The sequence below is a fragment of the Crocodylus porosus genome, unplaced genomic scaffold, assembly GCF_001723895.1.
Source record: "Crocodylus porosus isolate Cpor-Errol unplaced genomic scaffold, CroPor_comp1, whole genome shotgun sequence".
Lineage (NCBI taxonomy): Eukaryota > Metazoa > Chordata > Crocodylia > Crocodylidae > Crocodylus > Crocodylus porosus.
This window is the reverse complement of record NW_017728886.1, coordinates 110,936,211-110,960,831: the sequence shown is the minus strand read 5'-3', so window position 1 is coordinate 110,960,831 and position 24,621 is coordinate 110,936,211. Positions and strand designations below refer to the sequence as shown.

General features: G+C 40.3%; 1 protein-coding gene across 3 annotated transcripts in view; it reads right to left on the bottom strand.

Moving 5' to 3' along the window:
* Positions 1-24,621, bottom strand: part of EPB41L4B (erythrocyte membrane protein band 4.1 like 4B) — a 293,968-nt gene that overhangs the window by 141,623 nt on the left and 127,724 nt on the right. For all 3 annotated transcript variants that reach the window (XM_019540677.1, XM_019540686.1, XM_019540694.1), the window contains exons 5-15: positions 23,520-23,564; positions 21,428-21,480; positions 18,357-18,477; positions 16,894-16,981; positions 16,587-16,675; positions 16,191-16,260; positions 15,830-15,999; positions 15,519-15,628; positions 13,399-13,429; positions 11,415-11,448; positions 9,500-9,567 (exon numbers count right to left, since the gene is read on the bottom strand). In XM_019540677.1, coding sequence (XP_019396222.1) covers positions 9,500-9,567; positions 11,415-11,448; positions 13,399-13,429; positions 15,519-15,628; positions 15,830-15,999; positions 16,191-16,260; positions 16,587-16,675; positions 16,894-16,981; positions 18,357-18,477; positions 21,428-21,480; positions 23,520-23,564 — 879 coding nt within the window. The remainder of the gene's footprint in view (positions 1-9,499; positions 9,568-11,414; positions 11,449-13,398; positions 13,430-15,518; positions 15,629-15,829; positions 16,000-16,190; positions 16,261-16,586; positions 16,676-16,893; positions 16,982-18,356; positions 18,478-21,427; positions 21,481-23,519; positions 23,565-24,621) is intronic.

Here is a 24,621-nt window from a genome sequence, read left to right as displayed (position 1 = left end):
TATAACCCAATGTCCCTGCAGCTGGACAAGCTCTCTGGCTAGCAATCAGCACTAACACCTGTCCAATTCTTCAACAATAGCAATAACTTGTTACACTGCTCTCTCACTTCCTTCCCTACTCGATAATGTAAAAAGAAATCCCATTACTAAGCCCTCTACTTGAGATCTGAAGCACAACAAAAGTTAACTAGAGTCTTAAATGGGCTCTGAATCCCTACCGTACCATGCCTGTGTTGCAATGCTGCTCATTCCAGTTAGCACAGACCTCAGACTTCTTCTGGACCCAGCAAATGGAGTACACAGAGAACCATTTACTTAAAAAACAAAAAAACCCTACACCCACTATTCAGTTATGGCTTCCTGTGTCTTCCAACTACAGAAATAGCTCTATCACTATTATGTGCATCTAATCCACATTGGAGTAATTGTGCTGAAACAAAAAAAGAGAATCGAATGCATCAGCTCCTTTGATCGGGATTCTGGTCATCAGCATAAATTCCATTCACCAGACTATTTGCAAACTCTCAACTCTAATTTTCTTCCAGGCTGAGAGAGGGTCTTTCACAGACTGATTTATGATTGAGAGACAAGGGAGTGCACAACTTCCACGCCATACTAGATGCTTCACTTGATTCTACAGTCTTTGAGATCACTATCCAGACATGATAAGGGTGCACTTTGACCAACGTTTGGCAGAACTCACTCCTCTCTGTCAGTGCAAGCCACAGATTGATAGCTGTGCCATTATACCACATGAAGTATCTTCAGTACGCAGTTTGTGTTTCTGCTGACAAAGCAGTTTGCAATCAAGAGCTTGAGAAAACACAAACTGAAAGAGCTCATGCTCAAAATGATTCTGCATTTATAAACATATATTTGTCTGCTCTGATGCACTAGAGATGTAGCATGTCAAAGCAGACTCGATTAATCAATTAATCAAGTTTGCTCCCTACATGAGCAGACGTGCCCAGTGCTGCATCACATACATTTGTATGGACAGCAAAATTCACATCAGTGCTGAGAGAATGGTGGCAGTATACTTTTGAACTAAAACACCTTCAATGTGTTTTAGTTCAAAAGTGCACTGCTGCCATTTTCTCAGTGCTGACACATTTCATCATTTATACAAATGCACACGCTGCAGCGCTGGATGCTTTTAAAAGTACCTGGCACTGTGGCACAAGCATGTGTACAAATGCCCATTAAGTCTAGGAGATGCCATTTATCCTAATGTTAGAGCTCATATTCCCAGCCTTTAGTCTCCAGTGTCAGGGCCACGTGCTAGTGCTACAAGATGCCATGAACTTGACCTGTGTTACAGACTTGGAATAGCTAGCTTTATGACTCAAGTCCATGACTAGAGGAAGGTAGCTAGCTGTGTTAGTCTGAGGTCAGGCAGAAGGCAGGGCAGGGTGGCACCTTAAGGCATTTATACACATGCTTCAGGAGTAAGGGGTGGCACTTTAATTAAAGTGCCCAGAGCATCATGTGTGTCAGTGTCCCCACAATAAAAAATGGTGGCAGGGGTGCTTTACCTAAAGCCCATTCAATAAGCTTTATTTAAAGCAGCCGTGCTGCCATTCTTCAGCGTGGGGATGCTGATACACTTGATGCTGGAGTCTGCTAGAGTACAGTAATTACCACACTGCAGTGGACTCGATTAACTTGAGTCTGCTCCAATATGCTGTAATTACAGTATGCCAAAGCAGCCTCTCTGCATGTGTATAGGCATTCTTAGAGACTAATTGGTTCAGAGAGGCATGAGCTTTCACAGGCAACAACCTACAACTTACTTTGTCAGATGCTATAAATGGACCATGTGTCTGATATCAGTGAGTTCATGATGAGATCAGGGTAGACAGAGGCTTATAGTTCTATAGCCAGGGTTGGCAGTATATGGTCTGCAGACCAGATCCAGCCCACCGAATCACTGGATTTAGCCCATGGACATGGAACTTCAGCAGCACGGGGGTTTGGCTGTGGAAACCCTCCCTGTGCCACTGTAGGGATAAATGCCAGCTGCAGCTGGGTCCTAGCACCCACCTACTCATGATCCAAGGTAGGTAGTTTTGGCCCAGTCAGAAAAGATTACTAACTGTGCTTTATAGTGTTTTTTTTCAGGCCAGTAATGCTTAAATCTCATTAATTTGAAATGAAGCTGAGTGAGTACTCTGTCTTCTGCACTGAACTGGCCACATCCTTAGATCTGGGAAAAAGTTATGCAGATAAATGATGGGAAGATGCTTATGAACCCTTCTGCATGCACTAAGTTCTGTTCCAGCACTGGACATCTGGTTCACTGCAGACTTGGAGCACAAGATCAATGTAATATGCAAAACCTAATATGGTATTTCACTCTAATTTGCAGCAACGGCATAGTTTTATGATAACTTCTGAGATTAAGAGAGAATAGATTTCAAAGATGTTTTCTACAAATGCACATACAACTTATACAAACTACACTGTAGGTGTTTAAAACAGGCACAAAAGCAGGGTGAAAAATGAGCACACATGAGACAAAGGAGAGTGGGCACTTCTCAAAACTTGCTACCTTTGCATTCAGTGCAAAACAAATGTACAAACAAACATTTACTCACCTAAGCTAATTGGTAGGTTTATAAATGTTAATTAAAGCAGGGGTGTCAAACGTATGACATATGGGGATTCATATTGTGGAGCCAGTGTCAGTCCACTGGTTGCTGTACCTGGCTGCTGGCCCAAAGGAGCCCTGCAGTATATATTTGGGTCCAGGGCATGAGATGAGTTTGACACCCCAATGTAAAGTAATTGTCTACCTGTTATTTGGAACTGAATTGAGAACTACTTTGAATAAACGAAGTGTGACAACCTCATAGGAAACCACTGGCATAAAACATAGCACACAACATCATCACTTACATACTTAAAAGAATTTTACAGAAATGTGAAACAAAACAGACAAGACACCTGAGTGTTACTATCTTGCAATGGCATGGGCTGGAGATCCAGTATTCTAATATAATAAAGGGCTTGGTCTGCCTGTAACACTTTTGATCAAGTGCTTGGCTGGGTGGACTCCCCTTCCTCAGGCAAGGAGACGGAGGTGGAGGGAGCCGTTAGAGTTTAATATTTACTTGCCCCTGGCAGCCTTTCAAAGCTGACAGGAGCCAAGGGCAGTAGGACCCAGGGGAGTCCTCAGCAGACTCAGCAGCCCAGCTCAGCAACCCGAGACATTCTCTGCTTCCTGCCCCAGCCCTGCTCTAGCACCACGTGGCTCCAGGCTGCATCACCAGACTGGGGAGCATGGAGCCTTGCTAGTACATGTGTGTAGGGGCAGTGTGGGTGCATGTGGGCAGGGGCAGTGTGGCAGGTGCAGGGACAGAGTGTGAGGGTGCGCATATGCACAGGCAGGGGCAGAGTGTGGGTGTGCGGGTGTGTGTGCAGGTAGGGGCAGAGAGTGCGTCTGTGTGTGTGGGAGAGTGTTTGTGCGTAGGCAGGGGCAGAGTCTGTGGGGATGTGTGTTCATAGGGTGAGTCTTACATGTACACCCCACCACACACATGTACCCACACCCGTCTCGCACTGCCATACACACAGACCCCCAACACCCAAATTCCCTCACACAGCCCAGCCACCCTTTCCCCACACCCCACATATCTACACACACATCCACATGCTCCCTTATCCCACACACCCACAGTCCCCCCACAAATCAATACCACCCACCCAATATACAAGAGTAAGACTTCATTTTAAGCTGTTGTGCAATCACCTCTGTGCACACTACACAAACATGTAACTCTGGACAAAAATATTTTTTGAAATAAAATTAATGAACGCTGTAGATGTTTCCTTTTTAGAATATAATTTGGTATTTTTATGATTCCAAGATGGCAAAACCCCTTGCTGAAAAGACTAGTTCTGGGGGCAAGGGCAGGGACTTTTGGTGACAAAGGTCAGGGGTTAGAGGGCTGGACTTCACGTCACAAGATGGCAACCTGGGGCTGGGGCACCTGCCAAGGGACGGAGCTACCCTTGCGGCCCTCAACAGCTTGCCAAAACTCGGTAAGCAGCCCTCTGCCCAAAATAATTGCCTGCCCCTGGTTTACATGGCCAGCTCTGAAGGGCGAGTGGGGCTGGCGCATGTAAACACTCCCTGAAACACTCTGTCATTCATGATGGCAATTGGCTAGTCCATAACAGGCAGAAGCTTCCAAGTAGCTTGTTTTTACCTGCTTTAGCAGGTAAACTAACTAAACAACAATAACAAATAATTTAAAAAGGAACAAAACACAGAATTTTACATTCAGGTTTTCCACACTGAGCAGGTGTACAAGCAGTGAGTTGTATTTCTAACTGTCAAGGGCTAGCTGTATTTTCTAAACAGAAAAAGGGTGATAATTTTAGAGAAACTCCCTCAGTATATTCTAAGTTTTTAAAATGTACATTAACAAGAGGAGAAATAGAGGACCTACATTTCTTCTAAAGAAAAGGAATAAGGTAAGTGCTTGCCCCATCAGCAGCTGGAGGAAAACTGCTAGTGAGTCATAAAGGGTGCAATCCACCCTCTTGTACAGATCCTTCACAAGACCATGGTACCATTCAAATTTGCACAAGAGCTGAAGTGCCACTTCTGTGCAGTGAGGGGCCTCATGTTAGCCTTCTAATCAAAGATCACTCATTCAAAGCTTTTTCAGCGTCCTATGCAACAACAACAACAAAAAAAGAAAGAACGTGCTGCATGCAGAACCAATGCTTGATCCCAGATGGTATTTATAAAAAAAACCAAAATAAAAAAACCCATTCAAAGTTCTATAAAACAAAAACCAAAACCCAACTGAGTTCTTCTAAGTGCAGAAAACTTGAAGTAATGAATACAGTTTAGACTATGAGTAATCCAGCAACATTTTCACTTCACAGTGCATTGTGCTTTTGCAGTATTTTTTACTGGATTCCACTGCAAAACCTGATTCAGAGCAGCATTATTCCAGTATTACAACATAATAACAATGGTGTGACTTGAGGTAAAACTGGAGTAACACAGCAGTCTCTCATGCCCTTAATTTCCCCACACACACAAAACTGAAACATAAATAATGTGTCAAAAACAAAACAAGAAAATGGAGAATTTTTTTTATTTGTACTTAGCACATACAAGGAAGATCAAAAACAAATGTTAACAATAGCATTTGTAAACAAATATATTTTACAAAAAGTTATGTACTATCAAATTTGCTCTGAAAAAATACTCAGGGTTAGCCCTGTTTATACATTCTTAAAATCAAAGTTAAAAACTATTACAGTTTAAAATATTCCAAATAAAGATTTACTTCAGTCCAAACTCCAAAGGACCACAGTTGTAAGGTCAAATTAAAATGAAAAAAAGTAAATGAAGATGGCACCATGATTCCTAGATTACAAAACAAAAGCAATCAAAACACCAGTTACATCTATATGAGGGCCTAAAGTTTTCAAAATATACATTCAACTTCGCAGAAGTCTAACTTTTTTATTACTATTTAGATTTAGCAGCCTCCCACCATGTAACTGATTGACTATAAGGTAGCTCTTGAATCACTCTCTCAGAGAAAAAAAAATTCACAAGATAGCTGTATGTATCTTTATGGTTTGCATTAATTACATTTTGAAAATCAGATGAAGACAACAGCACCCATTATTAAGGCCTTATTTTTTTTTTCATTTCCATATTTATAGCAGCAAATACTAGATTTAGGTATAGTATGCAACTTCTAATTGACAAATCAATAAATCAAGAGTAGAAATAAATGTATTCTACAAAGCTTAAAAGTACAGTGTTTTCCCCAATACTTGTTTTTATAGTTAAACAAGCACCTATAATTTTATTTTGGAAAAAAGTACATCTTTGATTAAGTCAGTAGGCTCCCTTTGTCACTGGCCACACAAGTCATGTTAACTGCTAACATGAATTTTGATTTTATTTGCAAATATAAACCTCCTGGTTATGCATCACTTAAGGAAACTAAGCTTCTCAAATCCTTATCCTTTTAATCTGGCTCATAAATAACAATATAATAAAAATAACTAGTGTGGTATGGTGGTTTATAGCACTATACCTGTTATTTCTTAATAATTAAATTTAAAGGGTAATGTGAAACTTGGAAATGTTTGATACATTTTATCATCATTTAAATGTTTCAGAACTTAGGTCAAAGTAAACTCTGACCTGTTTTCACACTTGTGTTTTTTTTTTTTTTTAATTTTAAAGAAAATACTGTATGATATCTTTTCAGGATTGTCTAGAAACATTAAACAAGATGACTCTACAGATTAAGACACACACTTTTTACACCATATACTTTTCACATAATGTAGACAGACAATGCTTATGGGATGTAGTGATGATTTAAGATGGTAGGTGAGATTATGATGATTCAGTTTCTCAAAGGGTTGTCATGAGCTTATCTTGGTACACCATACTTTGGTTTCCACCTAAATTCTTCTGGTTCTGTTCCTGGATATATTGTAAATTGATGTCATCTCCACTTGTGGGTGGTTTCCAGTATGGCCTGTCATCATGATAGGGGGGCCTGTACCATTTGCACAGTTATTGGTTAGTGAGAGGTGGAAGTTAACTTACAATAATGAGTGAAATACAGTAACATGAGTTTACAGATAAGGTCTAAATGTGCATACAGACTGATGAAGAGTGAATGGTACTGGAAGGAAGCGATGAGAGAACCATGGGCTTGAGGCAGAGCCCATCAAAGCAAATGTGAGTCTTTTCATTGATATCAGTGGGCTTTGGATCAGATCATGTGTGCACAGTAGTTTTAGAGTATCTTTTTTATCAAATATTAAAATCAAAGACTCATCCATGAATGCTACTGAATCCACAAGGAGTGGGAGTTTAGCTACAGCAAGGCTGAATACGTTACATCAGATAAAAAGAAATACAGAATCATAAAATAATTGACTCATGAAAATATCTATCAAAGGCTTAAAAATTAGGATAGATAATAATCAATTATCCTTCCATATACACAGCCATTCGCTCAACATAGATAGAATTAGTTGCACTTAATAGGTAAGATATAAAACATATCCACCGTGCTAAAACAAAACTTCTTCCAATGATTACATTTCAAATAAAAATTTGCCTACAAATTCACATTAAAATTGTAAAACTAGTAAACAAAAAATCCTTTTCCTAAATTTTCTTGCATACTTGTGCTTGCAACTACTACCACCATGCACTCCATCAAGTTTCCTGATGATACAAAATGCCAAATCACTAAAAATTACTTCAAAGAGTGGTTTTAAGCAACATGATAAAAAGTAAACTATGAAATTTAGAAGATTTTTTGCTTAAGGTATTTAAAAAGTTGCACTTATTTTTAGAAACATTCGTTGCATGCTATAACTGTTAATTTAAAAGTATAAAAGCCAAGTAGGGTTGAAATTTGAAAAAAAATAAAAGCAGTAGATTTTGCTTTGTGTTTAAGGGTAACCTCAGTAATGAATCTTAAAGTTGCATATGATAACTAAACTTGGTTACACTTTGTGACAAAATTCATTCCTACAATAATTTAAGCGAGAAATTGCAGACCAAATTACATTTGAAAACTGCATTAATAAAGAGGGAGAAATGTTCCTGCACTATTTTCCCCTTCCTTCAGTTTTGTTAAAAGAGTAGAGTATCCCATATTTTGATTTCTTTTATATAGGCTACATACCAAGCCCAGTTCAGGGTGTTGCATGTACTTGAGGCTTGATACTGCTAGCATCTGAGCACTTACTCAAATTCACCAAAGCTTTTAACATATGCTTTATCTTCTGCCATGAATAGCCAAGTTAACGCCAAGGTTTCTTACACACTTCAAGTTAAAGATAGGGCTGGATTGCTTAGCACCTTCCAGAAATGCTGAGCTGAGAGACAGTATGTGAGATTGGGACCTTATGAATGTTTCTGGGTTTCTAGGTCTAGTTGTCAAAGCACCATTGTTTGTATTTCACTGTAGTTACTTTTAACAATCTTAGTCCTTGCTGAAAAAAGAATGTTGACTATGAGCATCCCAACACGTGGCTCTGCTTTTAGTAACAGTAGCTAGCCTAAGGGAAAATGCCATGGCTTTAAAAGTAAAAATAAAATAGAACTTATAAAGAGAAAATTAAAAAATGGTTTTAAAAAGCATTACTATAGACAGACACGAGTCAGGACATGGGGTTTTTTTTAAAACTCCAGTTTAACTTACGTAACAGTCTGTTTCAACTCTTTCTCCTTACATATTTTAATTCTACTAGCTAAGTATTTTGAGCTAAAAATGCATAAATCTGGGCATCTCTTGAGATCCCAAACTTCATGCCTGTTTTTCTGCTGCTTCAAAGCTGCACTCAGACCAGACTGTCCTTTCTCCCAGGCCACTCTCACCTGCACAACTAAATCACACCATCACCAACCCTCTGCAGGAGTGACTTGATTTAATCATACTGGGATGAAACAAGGAGAAAATGTCAAAAAAGCCGTATTTTTCAGTCAAGTCAGTACACTGTTTGTCTGAAAATCCTACACATTCTCTAACCATAAAGTCCAGTGAAAATTAGTTGCATTTACCTGAAAAAAGCTCTAATTTAGTATTGCATGTGTGCACGTGTTAATGCACTCGCACAAAATATCATTAATTTCAATTCAGATTGAATTTGATGCAGTCTTACTTTCATTCAATTACTACCCATTACCATTAAAATGCATCTGTATGATGCAAATTATATACTCACATTGCTATAAAGAACTATGCTTTAGGAGGTATTATTAATATATTTGGTATTTTTAAGGTATTATTACTAAATATACCAGTGTTCAATAGGAGAGAACTGGAATTTTCCATTTGAGTTTTTGCAGAAGAAGAAAAAGTTACTGTACATCTCTTAATTTAACCCTATCCTAAAAAGCCAAGCTTCACTAGCTGGTGAGATTAAATGCTAACTGAGGTAAAATTAATTTTACTGAAACTAGTAAACATTTCTCAGTCAAATGTACCATTTATGGAAATTCACTGTTAAAAGGAAAACAAAATCCTAGAATTACAGGTTAAACTACACCTTAAAAATAAACCCAAGCAAGCTATCGACTTCCTAGCAATAAGTTTAGCAGACTTAAAATACACAGAACAGAAACTAAATTAATGCATTTTAATAGTGTACCTACCATTCATGTTTTTTTTCTACACTGCCTGACACTTTATCATAGCTCTAATATAGAGATAGGCAAACTTTGCAGCTATAGGGTGTAATGACCCAACCTGGGACTCAGCACCAGGCGTTTAGGACCCCGCTGCTGCAGCCATCACTTGTCCCTCTGACAACACAGGGAAAGCACCCGAAGAGCGTGCCCCTTGCTGCTGACTGCCGCTGAAGCCCCAAATCCATGGGCTGGATCCAAAGGTTATATGGACTGGATCCAACCTGTGGGCTGTAGGTTGCTAACCCCTGCTCTAATAAAATCAAGAAAAATAAGAAGAAAGCAAAACATACAGCTTACCTTATATTCACAGGCGTATGGGGATGCCAGTGTGGTTGGGCAGGATGTATATTAGGATGATACTGTGCCTGAAAGTAAAATATTAACCTTGATTATGCTATTGTGTCATGATTAAAATCTTACTGTACTTGATGAATTTTCCATGGAAAGGGAAAAAAATTGGAAAAGTATACCTCTACATATAACAGCCCTCTACAATGGAGCCTGCCATAGACTGAAGATAGCAGTCTATGACAGAGGATCTGGAATCTGAAAGGGGATACTTGTAAAGGTTTTACATCATGTCCCTTGTTCAAACATTGGCAAGCACGAAGCATCTTATGTGAAATGACTGTCAAACCCAGGACTGTCCCAGCTACCGGCACATTCGTGATTACAGCTGGGTAAAAAAGGACTGCGTCACAGAAACTCAAATGCAGGGTTTATTTGGAGGTATACTGTGTGTCATACATAGATATTTCCCCAAATCTGAATTATTATTATGGTGTTTCTTCTCTCTATATAGCTTAACACTAGCTATGTTCAGTTTTATCATTTTTATGTTTATATGAACTATGGGTTTCATTGATATGAAGGTATTTTTCTATTTTCCTAATTTTCAATACATTGTTTAGGGAAACGCTATGTTTATGGGGAAATTTCCTGGTTCTCCAGTTAGGAAAAGATGGGATAATTTGATAAGACTGCAGAACTGTTGTCTGAGGAAAACATTTTGAAGGGTACTGTTGGGTACAGGTGCCAACTGAAGAATTGTTTCTAGCTAGAGAAACAGGATGAGTTTTTTTTCTGCTACTTTCTTTTGCATGCTGTCTTCCAAATGTAATAGTTCGTCTTGTGTGATGTATATTTTTCTGCAGTAAATCACAGCTATTTTATACACTTTACCAGTTGTTGGTGGTAAATGCAATTTTCAGAGCAATCGACAACTAGAGGTATTTCATTTCTCCAGAAATATATATATATGTCTGTCTGGGGGTGGGAGGAGGGGCAGGGGGGTGCTACAAATAGCCTGGTTTGGGGGTGGAGTGGGGAGGATGGGGTTGGAAAAGTGCAGCCCTGGGACTAGGGTCAATGGCTGGGCTTTTCCAGCCCTGGGACTCTGCTTGGAACCTGTACGGAAGTTCAGTTAGATCAGTCTACATGTACACTCAACCTAATCTTAGGGTACCTCTGAGGTAGAAATTAGATAAGGTCAGCCCTTTGTTGGCCAGTCTAACCTTTCTGGAACTTTTGTACAGTTTTCACTTAGATCGACCTAACTAGGGATCTAACTGTAAGGTCTGCATGTAGGTGAAGTAAGTTAGATCAGGTGGCCATTCTTAATGTGCTCTAACCTCCCCAAATGTCTCCATTTACCCTCAAAGTCAGTGGCACAGATGAGACTGTGACAGCAAAAATTAATTGCTGGGGAGTTTTATCATGAAAACACGTATCTCATTTCTCAGACATGCATTGACTTTGAATTAGAAATATATTTTGCTCCTTCAGAAATAAGGACTGTTAGCAGAGTATACAAAATAAGGGTCATAGCTTTCCTTCTGATCTGGTACCTGCGCATTGGACTAATAGGCAGGAATTAAGCGGGGGTCAGCACACTACATTCAACCAAGGGAGCATAGGTGAACATGGTGGACCCTCTCCAGCAAGTCCTGCTGCAAGCCATGTTGGGAGCAAAGCCACAGCACGCAATGCTGCAGAGATTCTGAGCAACACAAGGCAGTCTCAAGGGACTGCTTCAACTCAGATTCATCCTCCCCTTATGATGGAGATAACTGTCCTTGTAGCCCAGAGGACACCTGAGTCAGGAAGAAGCAAAAGTAGTGACGTAGAGCCATTTGTCTTCACCCTCCTACTCCCTCTCATAATCAACACATATTACAAGTCAATAATTTTCTACAGCAGCTGTTATTCTTACCTGGTAGTTATGGACTTCAGGGTTATTTTTAGCACTGAAACAAGAAAAAGGACAAAAATTGCTTTTGCATCACTGAGAGTGAGAACAGCAACAAGGAAATTAATAGAGGATTTGGTATACAATGTGGATGATCAAGAGCAAGACCTTGACCCTGAGCTGGCTCCCCTAATGGAAAAAACCTGCCAATAAACAGAGTCCCACCAAGTCTATTTTTGGAAGGCAACAGACATCCACTTTTATGGAACCACATGCAGAATTGAGGCCTAAGGCGTCAAAGGGTACCAGAGATGTGTTTCCACCATCATTTTAGGTCTTCTGCTAATAACAATTTCATTTCAGCTTTTTCTGCCCCTAAATGGGGAGGAGCACTAAGGTGTATACGCCCCAAATCCTACAGACAACCACATACGTATGCGACATTATAACCCTGAGCCAACACTGTTGACTTCAATGGGTCTGTTTACATATGGAAAGTTGTGCAAGGATTATAATACAGGGTCAAAGTCCTAAAAGGACAGTTAACATTTTCAAACATTCCTAGGAGTGACATTGCTTTTCTAGATTAATGACCTCTCTATACAGGGTATAAATGCACAGTAAGTTGGATATGAAATGTTGTAAAGAGTGCAGGTATCAAATTCACCTGAAGCCCAGGGCTAGATGCAGACCATAGAGGCTCCTCATGGTACAAATCCAACCCAGGGCACGGACTGACAGAAGCTGAAACAGCCACTATGGCAGCAGCTGTGGGATAAGGGACTGCAGGCCAGGCAGATGCTTACTGCAGTAGAGGTGCACAGTGGCAGCGGACCAGGTAGCTGCAGAGTATTATATTTCTCTCACTTGCCCACCTACCGCTAATGGCCACATTTAGCAGGGCCCCAGAACCACAGATTCTGCAGTAGGCTCCATCCACCTCTGGCTGCATCCCCAAGTTCCCTGCCTTGCTGGACTGACTCTACAAATCAAGGCTGGCCTGCAAGGTTTATGTCTGATACTGCCCTCTTCTTCTTCCCGCCCCTCCTCAAAGCACAAGCTGGCTCACTTAGTTACTTTGTGTTTAAGCATGCACTAGGTGTGGCCACATGCTGAGCCAGACCATGTGGCAATCGTTTGTTTATTATGCATTAACTACCCTAAGTAAGCACATTTATCAAGTCTGTAAAAACAGTTATGAAGACAAGCTCTCAGCAAGTTTGATTTTTTTTAACAGTAGTGAGATAGGTTTAAAAAGAGTCTAATTGAAGAACAAAAAAGGCACAAGAAAAAGCAGCTCAAAAGGAAAAAATTATCAATAGTTATAAGAAACAGCAAACAGAGATTCCGACCAGATGTGCTTTCTGAGCCATCACTACAGTTTTCCTAATGTGATATATTAAGAACAAAAGCTCAGTTGCACAGTGCAGACTAAGCAATAGCAGGATTATTAGTGTGGTTCTGCATAACCCTTCTTTCAATCAATTGTGTAGTGAAAATGAGCAGTTTACCCATTTTACCTGAAAATACTTACTTGGTAAAAAAAACCCCATAATTCAGTTTTATGTAGTTCACTGCTGTATTTTTGAGAGGCATTACAGGATATGAATCCAATTTCACAAATTCAAACACACCTATCCTTTGTTCTGCAAAATTGTGTTTATACCACAATAGTCAAAGAACATGATTGGTGGAAAAAGAAAAGACACTGTTTATTATAATGTACGAGGCAGATATGGATAGTGCTGGAGAATCAACAAAGTGGCAAGAAGCTGGGTAAGAAATAAGCTTAATTTTGTTCTTACTTCCAAATAAAAGGAAAAGCAGCTCAGTGTGAAGGAAACCAGAACGCACAGAATGTTTCATACATAGCTCTTAGCGGGGACTGGTCAACACTGAACAAACTGGCAGGACTCCTGACATACGCACAATTCTTTGTAGCTAACCTCAATGCAGAAACAAGTTCTTAAAAATCATTGTCAAGCAACAGCTGTGAAAACGTACTTACCACAGTTGTGGAACTTTGCCCGGATTGCTTCCTTAAAAAAAAGGAAAGAAAAAGGTAAACCTTTAAGCTTTTGAAAGAGAAAAAAATCCATTCCTACAGTACTCCTAGGTTTTTGGAGATGTTGTGGCTTGTGTGGATCCTTATGGATGCATGACTGGTATTTCTAAAGAGCAGTATATGTCAGGGGTCTGGAAGGTCTTATGCCTTGGGTATGACCTCATATAGTCATACAAGTGAGAAGCAGTCTTGACTCTTACCCTCCATTCTTACATGATTTTAAACTCAATTTGGATCCCACAGCAGGAAGTACGAGGAGCTCATATCAAGCCAAAATACGATTGGGGATATTGCTATTTTGAGCTTGCCTTGCCTATAAGTCAGGTGTTGCTTCACCATGCTGCTTTAAAGATAAGAGTGTGCATCTCAATACAATGCTGATAGGCACCGTAGTGGAATAGTGTAGATAGTCCTTCAGAGAGCAGAAATCTTGAAATGGGGAGCAGATATGGCCTATATGCTAGTGGACAAGTGATGATGGTCAAAAGGAAAGGCTAGTGAACTGAGCCAACAACAGAAAGAAACTGTGGTTCACTGTGTGACTCTCAGCAATGAAATGGCTTAGACTTCGGAAAGGTCAAAAATGGGTGCTAAGGTAGGAAAGAAACTGCCTAACAGCTTGTTCCAATCAAGGTAATGGAGTCAAGCTTTGGGTACATCCAGGATACAAAGTTTCTTCTTCCTAGCAATGGAGTGCAGTTCTGGAGAAACTATAGGTATCAGGATAACTTAACTGGTTCAGGTGAAAATCCAAACCCAGCTTAGATATGAAACTGGTACACAGATCCAGCACTATTTTATACCTGTAGAAAAATGCAATGAGAAGGTCTGGCCATGACTGTGTAGAGCTCACTGGCTATCCCTTGCCACCAGGGATGTTTTCTGGTATACGCATGCAATTTTAACAAGTGGTTCAAAGGAAGCTTCCATGACCTTCAGAAGGATGTCACTCTAGTCCCACATGGGTGCTGGGTTTGTAATAGGAGGGAAAGCATGAAAAATGTCCTTATACTTCTCAGTTTTTTTGTACGATAAGATAAGAATATGGCATTCCAATACTGGAGTTAGGGGAACCTCAAAAGAACAGATGATAGACTTGATGTTTCAGGAGCAGTGCATAGATTAGGACTACTGGTTTTGGTATCTCTGCTGTGTCCATCTCAGCCTGAGCAGACCTCCATGGAGTTATCCTGAAGGTAGAGTTTGAGCCTCAAGTCTCATGACTTACACATCCTAGCAGGAAATAACAGACACACTGTGCATCTTCTGGGTACATGGGACAGAGGAGGCATTTACTATAGTTTATCTTGTGTGAGAATTAGTCCATCACAGGGCCTGAAACCTTACAAGTTTCAACTCCATGATTTAAAATAACTTTGTATGAAGAGAAGGAGCTCTTCTTTTTTTAAGCCACTGGGGTTCAGACTAGTCAGCATAAATCATAACCAACCTCGCTTGTTCATAATCAATGTACCAGTGAGGGGACAACCCCTCACTTTACAACCTGGGCCAATTTAGATAAGGCATAGGTGAATGCTACTATACCAAAATTACTGAAGTCTACTATTGTCAGAAACAAAATAGCTTCATGTACCAGTTAGTGTCTGGCAGGGCCAAGCAATTTAGCCAGGTTCTTACACACCAATTTACCCCAGACCTCCTGTTCTCTTTTCCAAAAAGACTACTGTAAATTCCATTTTTTTTTCCAGTGTGCTTTATTTAGTTGTACATTGTTTGCAACCACAGCTGAGTTCTCAGGATGCTACAGGACCTTATAGCTTTAGGCAAAGACCAGAGAAAGGAAGAGACAAGAATATTGAAGGAAAATTGTAGAAGATAGACAAACAAACAAATAAAAGCACTTAGCATTGTCTGTCCTCTTTTTTGATTTTCTGATGGTGACTCATTCTATTCTGCTACTCATAAGGAGCTGTAATTTTGTTTGGTCACAATACAGTCACTGATATGAACAGAAACCCTGAAACATGCACTTGTTCTAATTAAGAGAATGGTCATATAATCAGTGTAATGTACTATTCAAAGGAGCTGAAAAAAATGTGCACCTTTAAATGCTGAATGCCTTCTTGATGGGTACCGCTTGCTGGGTCTTCTTTCAAATGTACTGGTTCTCCGTAACCTGGTTCCATGTGTTGCTTGATATTCTGTTCGACCACTAGGGAAAAAGCCATATAACTTAACTTCATTTCACCAGAACGCATCATCATTAAACATGGTTGGAGAATCAAAATGGGCTTTGCAAAGTGGGAAGGAAAACCCCCCAAAATAAATCAGTCAATTCTTAACTTGGTATGCAATGTTCCTTTAATTTTTGTTATGTGTATATTGATCCCTGGGCTTTTATTTCATTAAATACCTGAATCTGAAGCGTGATCCAAGCCGTATAAAGTCAGATCTATTAGATTTACTGTTTGCTGGTGCTCGTAGTCTGAAGAATGCATGGTGTTCCACTGCACACTTCCACAGATGTTTGCAAGTTTTGGCACTGTCTAACCGGAAAACAAATGTGTGCTCTTGTTCTCGACCCTAAATATAGATACAAAAAAAACAACCCCTTTGGAAGTAGGCATGCATGATATTAGTTATGGATCTACCACAAAAGAAAAATGGCCCGATCCAACTAAGTGCTAAGCCCTTCAACTGTTAAAAACATCAACAGGAGTTAACTATACTCAGGACTTCATCAGATCAGACCCAAAGTAAGGAAAGAAAATTACCTGCTCATCATCTTCTACAACCACAAGTGTTAGTTTGCTCTTTTTGAAGTCCATTTTAGTGATTTTAGGCCTAATTATACAAGAAACAAATTAAGACATTTGAGAAGATTAAACAGACCTAACTCATAGAAACAACAAAACAGCATATGACAGACAAAATAGCAATTTAATTTCATAACATATTGGTAAATATATTTATACTTTCAGCAAATACTTTAAAATTCCTTGACATATGCATGCTTGTGACCTGGTCAAGTCACTTGAAAAAGTTGTTAGTATTCAGAACCAGAAACTCCATTACCATATACATTCAAATCAAAACACAACCCTCTATATTTCAAGAGGAAAAAGATTTCATAATTTAACACAAAGGAATATAAACCAAAATCAAATTACCAAAAGAATAAACCTATTTTGTTTGCTCCTTCAAAGATCAATATGCCTGTTGGCGTCAGTCCAAGAGCATATTCGCAACCATCTCTTCCCTACAAGTAAGCATATGATAGAATAATCAATATGCAATTACTGGAACACATCTTAATAAAGACAGTAATCCAAATCATCGGTTAGAAAACATCTTACAAAAATCAGTACGTTTCTTGAATTTTAAGGAATAAAGACTCATTACTAGATGAATGAGTATCAATTTATAAACTTTACCACTGTCTGCAAAAAAATAAGCTAAAGAGAAGGAAAATCTTACCTTAACTACATGCATATCTACACCATACATTTCTAACCATTTTGCTTTGTTCAAGTAACATAATTCAGCCTGTGCTGGACTCTTTCCCCTATAAAAATGAATCGGAAATGTGTCTTAGTTTGGAATAAAATGCTTGCTGAAATACCATACAATTTCCCAAACTCCCCTACCTAGATATGATTGAGCTAAGCAGTTCTTGGTTCACACCTCAGTTTCACCCTCCTTCCCTCCAACAATTCAGCATGGTAGAGCTGGATGTGGAATTCTAATTTGGAGCCCACATCAAGTGCCAATCCTTCAAAAGATTACAGATCTTTGATATCAGTGTGTGGGCACAAATCTGTATCTCTTCAGGTGCCATGCTTAGTAACAATGAAAAGGTGGCAGGTTTCTTTTCTTGCATTTGAAAGGCCAGAGAATTCTCATTTGCTTTTCCATTGTACACTCAGCAAGAGCCTGATTTGCTGCCACTTTGGCTATCAACTTATCCACACAACCCTGCCCTATGCTAGCGTTGGCCATTTCTTTCAAGGGTTGCATAGTGTCTCTGGAACAGAGGTCAACAAAATATAGCCTACAGTCCAGATCTGGCCTGCCAAGGGATTTTGTCTGGCCCACAGCAGGTCTCTTAGCTCTGCCTGACCCACACGTGGGCAACAGCACAGGCCATGGCACATGCAGCCAGTCCTGCCACCTTGGGGCATGCAGTGGGGCTGGGGCAAGGGCTGGACTTGTTTCCTGGCAGCCCCTGAAGTGGCAGCTCCTTCCAGCTGCTGTTGCCAGTCTCCACCACTGCCTGGGCACCCTGGCCCATCTGCTCTGCATCTGCTGCTGGAAGCGCTAGAAAGCAGAAAGGCGGGCTCCCCATGGAGAAAAGTCCACAACCTGTATAGGTAGGGGGCATGGCCAGACAGACAGGATGGGGTCACGGGTGGGTGGGGAGTGGCATCCAGAAGCAGAATGGCTGGGATCACAGGGCAGTGGCAGTGTAGGGCTGGGGCCACGGCAGAGCCACAATCCGTGATCCACATGCCCCTGCCCATGGAACTGCCCATTGCAGAGGCATGCAAGGAGCATATTGTGGCTGTGCCCCAGCCCCCAACCCTGCACTGTCACCGTCCAGTGATCCCAGCCCCACTCCGGCCCACCTGTTTTGCTCCCAGATGCCACTCCCTGCCTGGGTAAGTGCAGGACAGAGCCACCCAGGGAGTTTTGGTAAGCTGTTGCAGGTGGGGTGGGGGACAAGATGTTGACCCGGCTCACAACAGCTCACCAAAACTCCTTAATTGGCTCTCTGGTCCAACTAACTGCCTACTCTAGAACATACCAAAGGACATGTATACTGAGGCTCCTTGTCTCAAGAAGCAAGGGTCTGTGCAGCAGTATCTGACTTAAGAGGGAAAAAATCCTCCGTGCATCTATTAAATCTGTTGCTAGGTGACACTATTTTATAAGCAACATACCTGCACTCTTTCCATTTCTGGAAAATATCCAATTCCATTGTTTCTGTCTGATTTGGTGTAAACCTGAATTCAGACACAAGTTCTGGTGTGTGTTCTGGGTGCTCACACTCTCCAAGCTCAGCTGTGACAGAAAGCCAAGCACAAGTGTCAGTGAGTCACCATAAATGTTAGACATAGTCATCTTGTCCAAGATACCTCTGCATCCCTTAGCATTGCACTCAAAAGATTTTGGGATTATGCCTGAATTTTAGCAAACTCTAAACATAAATCAACCTAGATGATCCTCTTTATCTGAGTGAAGCAGATACAAGTAGAATTTTTAAAACTCATTAAAATGTGACTACTACTTCAATTTGAAATATTCTTAAGGAAATAATTTGTTACTAACATTTCAGGTTCCTACAGTTTTTTTATATTAAAATTTATACCATTTACCTCAATTTAAAAGACATCTAAAACCTAAGATGGAGAACAGTATTCCCAGTATATAAAAACTTCCTATAGAAATCTCTGGCAACTCTATTGCACTTTGGCTTTGAAGTAATTCTATTTGAAACAGATCTAAGGATTGCTGGTAAACTGGCATCCATTTAAAGGGCACTATGACAAACTAATGTAGTTTCACAATAACAAGAGAGGAATCAAGGAATCTACGTTCAACATTGAAAAAACCTGTGGGAAAACATCCTAATACACACAGCCTTCCACAGTTGACCAACTCATTTTAAGTAAGGCGAGCCTGAATTATGTAAGAGGGGCTGTAGAAAGACTGTGATTGCAGGGTCCACAACAGCACTAGAAATGGAGAGAAGGCAGAGCTGCAAGGTGGACCTCAGAAGCTCCAGCTCAGACAGCATGTAGCTGTCCACTTCTTTGGTGTATTAAGTAGTAGAAATATATCATACCAGTTTTTTCCACAGCTACGATAGCTGCATATTATCCACTTTCAGATGTGGTCTGTGAGGGGCAGTCTGGGGCTGTGGTGTGTATATCTGGTCCTGCCAACCCTGGGCTTCCTAGCTGCCCCAGCAGGGGTACCTCCTTCCAGCTGTTGCCGCTACTGTCACTAACCTGCCGGATGCAGCTCCACTGCCTGGGCACCCCAGCCCGTATGCCCTGCACCCATCACCAGAGGCATTGGATGGAGTGTGCAAGTGGGGTCTCCACTGAGACCAGCTGCAACCCCTGAGGGCAGGGTACGCTCAGTTGGGCACATGGGATGGGGCCACAGGTGAGAGAGGAACAGCATCTGGGAGCCGGACAGGTAGCCAGGGCTAGGGCCAGGATTGCAGGGTGGTGACCAGGGCCATGTGGGGAATGGATTGCAACTAGACCCTGGGCTCCAGCTCCAGGCCCAACCCCACACTGTCACCGCCTTATGATCCCAGACCCAGATGCCCATCCCACTCCCAGATGTCACTCCCTGCTTACCCGTGGATCTATCCCATGCACCTAGTTGAGCATGCCCTGCTTGCGGCCGTCCCAGCCAGTCTCCATGAGATCCTGGACCAACCATTTAAGGAGCTTTGGTGAGCTACCGGGGGGGAGTGTTTGCTGACGTGGCCTGCAATCGTTCATCAAAGTGGCTCTCCAGCCCAAATAATTGCCCAATCCCGAACTAGGTGAATTTCTCTCCTGTAAATACAGGTGAGAGCAGCTGTGGGATCCAACATTTGGGATCCAAATGTTGTAGCTTTAGCACAGAAGGCAAGTAATTTGCCTCCTAATAATATGAACTTGATAAAGAGCACTAACAACAAGATTTATTTACTTATTTTTACGAGTTAGTAGCTAACCTGCTGATTTCAATTAACAGCTCAAAAAGTATTTCTGGTTAAGTGAAAACTGGGTGACCTTAAATATAACTTACCTGATTGTTAACTTATACTGATTGTATATTTATGCTAATTACTTTCTCATTAGCAAGAGACTCTTTACTACACTCTCATGGCTAGTTTGTAAAGAAATTGTTCTGTTACATTAATCTGTTATTTTTTTCACTTAACCTCATCAGCTGCATTTTCTTTGCATCATCTTTCTGAAGCAAATCATTTCATTGCTGATTTTGCAAGTCTGGAGAGAACCATCTATCTCTGGTTATGTAGTTATTTTTTACAAATTATCCTGAACTGCATGAAGCTGTTTTGGAGAAAACTATTGTTAGGATTTCTAATGAATGGAAAAATGGAAATCAAAAGCAAAAAAACCAACCAACCAAAAAACCGCCATCAGAATTTATAGGTACTATGTTTGGATATGTGACTTCTAAAATATTGGTGACTATAGCTGACAGGAAGCATTTCATAATCTTTGTATACTGAACATGGATGGCCTGCTATATTCATTTTTCTTTGGTATAGTCAGCAATTAATTTTCTCCTTTTTCAAAACTGGAATGAAAGCATTAGTGCTTGTGATTTTCCAGAAGTAAAAACAAATACCTAACCATTTAAAGAGGCTCTCCAACTTCTTGTCTGGAAGGTCCATTTTAGAAGGCTAATGAAGCAACAAGAACTGTCATTAAAAATGGGAATAAATCAATTCCTGTATCAATAGGTCAGCTTTGTGAAAAACTTGAACATTCATATTTTTAGATGAAATGGGATTGTCCACCTGGGATTTTCCTGTTACTGGTTTTAACTGAACTCAAAATTTCACCATCAATCTCATCTACACTTAACAAGTCATTTACCTACTGGTGAAGTGGATCTATAAATTCCTCCAAAGCATTGAGTGAGATGGCTCCAAAGTCTAATGAAGTCAATGGACAAATTTCATTTGACATCAATAGGCTTTGGACCATGTCTGATATAAAGCAAAGAACTGCTCAAGTCATGGCACATGCTTTCAAAGCAACAGTACTTAACTTCGGCTATTTACATTACAGTTGTGATGCTAGTATCTGAAAACTGAGGAAGTTTATTAGTCATAATGAGTCATCACAATAAAAAGAGTTGCCCTTTAAAACCTAGCTTATCAATGTGGATATATTAGTCACAAAATTTGTACAATGAATTGATGCCCATCTTTTTTAAAGGAGTTTATATAAATTAGATCCAACTGATCACATACCTTGAAGACACAGACCTGCTAGTTCCACAGCAGTTTCGTATGGACATTTCAGTCTTTAAAGAGAAGACATTAGCTATAACAATATATTTTTTCTTAATTTATGCTTTTTATGTTTCCTTTCTAAGATGAAAATAGGAAAGCTGTCTGATACAAGAAATGGACATATGAACCTTGAAGACTCAACTGCATTTTACTTAAATCCTTCAAATCACTGATAATTTATACAAAATTAAACCATTATTTCTTTATTTGGTAATTTCTCATTAATACTGCATACATGATAAACTGCACTATAAATTAAGCTTACCCTATAAATAATGATAATGTTAAAGAAGAATAGGAAAATAATATAATTCCCTCAATGTATCTTAGGAAACATTTCTAAGGAAGACTATTTTGCCTTATAAATCTTTTAAGGTGATGTATCATAGATGCCCTTTTATTAGAATGGGTGAAGCTATATACACCTACATATTTTTCCTAAGAATAATCTATACAAATAATGCTGAAAGATTTGAGTGTCATTTTCACTCCCTTGCATTTTCCATTCTAAAAAACATGATAGGCTCACATTACATTATAAATCAGAGGTGCTCCACCTTTTGGCTCTGTGGTCCAGATGAGCGGTATGGGGCCAGTTCATGGTCCAGATCAGGTCCAGTGCCACCTGGATTAGGCCTCATGCACCAGGTTCTCAGGCCTTGGCACCCCCTGCTACCATGCATACCCAATGTTGTGCATGAGGACATGCTTCCAGGTTTGCAGGGCTCCCCACAGATTCAGAAATTTGGCAGCAGGCGAGAAGCAATTAAAGCTGCCACTGTTTCCCTACTACCAAATTTGTTCAGGCCCATGGCGAGGCAAGCGACTTAGGTGACATGGCTCCATGGGCCAGATCTAGCCCGCAGGTTGGAGGCTGAGCACCCTGTTATAATCATAAAGACCTAGTTATATAATTTAATTGTTTCTATCTATTGAGTGCCTCTGGTCCTATTCTTTTATTAATAATAAACCTGTTTCAGGTCAAGACCAAAAAGCAGCTAAACACAGTATTTATTATATTCAGGTATTTATTAATTAAATATTTTTCTTCAGTCACACAACATCATGACAAGATTTATTTTTATGAAGACTGGGTGCAGCTACACATGCGCTCGAGTGCGCAGTAAACTAATCTGCTGTGGTGTAAAGCATCACAACCTAAATGTGCGATGCTACTAGGCTGAAGCAAACTAATTTTGTCTGGGACAGTACTACCTTATTGCAGTGAAGATAACTGCACCTAAATGCACTCTCGTGCCCCAGCCATCCTGTCCACTGCCTGATTCCACCTCCTGGAGCCTGCGGCTGACTCCCTCTTGCCGGCCTGGGGCTCCTCCACCCTGGCTCAAACTACAGCGGTCCCAGGCACAGTGTCTGCACATGCCACCAGACCCTAGCAGTTTAGCCAGGAGCTGAACTAGGCTGGAGTTTATCATGGTATCTTAATGGCACATGTAGATGCACTAACTGTGACTCTGTATAGGATGTTTCTCCAAATAAAATAAAGTATCAGATTTCTTTTGTGGAACATTATTCTCAGAAATAAAACTGGGAATATTCAGTTTCACCTGCATATGCATCTTTTTTTCAGAGTGCTTGCTATATATATTTCAAAGTAAGAACTCTGAATGCTCTTCATTTTCTTAAGGATCTCATTTTGATGGATCATTTCTTAATAAATGTTAATATTGTATCTGAAACTGAAGTAAAATGATAGAACATGTATGTTTAATAAGATTCAGATGAATATCATTTTATTCGTAGTTATGTACATATATTCATCTTGCATACTTTAAAACAGCTTGTTATGAAATAATGCTCAGTTACAATTAAGTTTTCAATATATGAATAGTTATTAACGATGATGGACTTATTAAGGTTATCGTATGAATACTATACTATTGAATGTGCGGATTTTTTACATGATAAATATAACTATATTTTATCAATTAAGCCATGGTATACATATGAATGTATTTCTGTATTCTAAGGGGAAAAAATATTGCCAAATATGTACTTAAACAAGATGAAAAAACCAATCCATACTTACTTCCCTGAAAGAATGTCTTGCCGAAGCTGTAATACGAACAGGTACCTAACGAATACAAACATGAAACATCAACTATATGAATAGACATGTTTCCAGACAGTCCTCACCAAAAAAAAAAAATACCACATTTACTCGAATATAAGATGAAGTCCTCTCCCCAATCAAAGGGAAAAAGGCTCTTTGCCTTATATTAGCATACAAGAAAACCTCATTAAAGACATTGTTTATCATTACATTACTGTCAAAAGCAGCATGTGCTCAGTAATGGAAACTAACTATGAAGGGGTCTTTTTGGAAAATTTTGAGCAAAACTCAATCATTCAAACACCATATATGGTGCTACAACCAGCAAGTATCCTCCACCCGAGATTTTTCAGCCTGGGGCTTCGGATATTCCCAAATCCATTGGCAGGCATCCTACGTGCAGGCCCAAGCCCGGAGGTCTTGGGGCTCAGATACCCCTGAGTCTCACTTGCCCTTAGCCAATGGCCACAGGAGCAAGCTAGGGAGTGGTCCCACATTTCCATAAAATAGGGAAGTAGCCAAGATCCTCCCACTGAGAAGCTATATTACACTCTTGTAAGGTGTTCTATCTGCAGTGCGTTGGACAGGTCTGCACCTACTACTACACAATGCCATTCTAAGATGATCTCAGCTGGGTAACAGACCAGTGAAGCAACTACACTTGATCTTATCCCACAGGAGGCAAAGAACCTGATTAAACGTACCATAAAAATAGGTTAGTACAAGCTGCACAGTGAGCGCAGCCATGCAGGCGCGCTCATGCCGTGTTGCCAGGCATGCCTATGTGGACATGCATGCCATGCAGCTTAGAGGTAATGCTGTGCCCAGTGTACTCAGTCCCCCTCAGTGCTGAGTCTTTTCAGGTCATAGTGAGCCACTACACTGAATATACTTCAACTCCCACAGCCAAGCTGTGCCTCTCTTTCCCATTTCCAGTTACTCCTGTTTTTCCATCAACCTTAAATGTCTGACGAAGTTCACCCACAATCCCTCTTTCAATCTGTCTCCACTTGTAGCATAGGATTAGTGTGGCCCCATCCTCCATGAAGTGAAGCCAGATCAGGTTGCCTTGAACCTC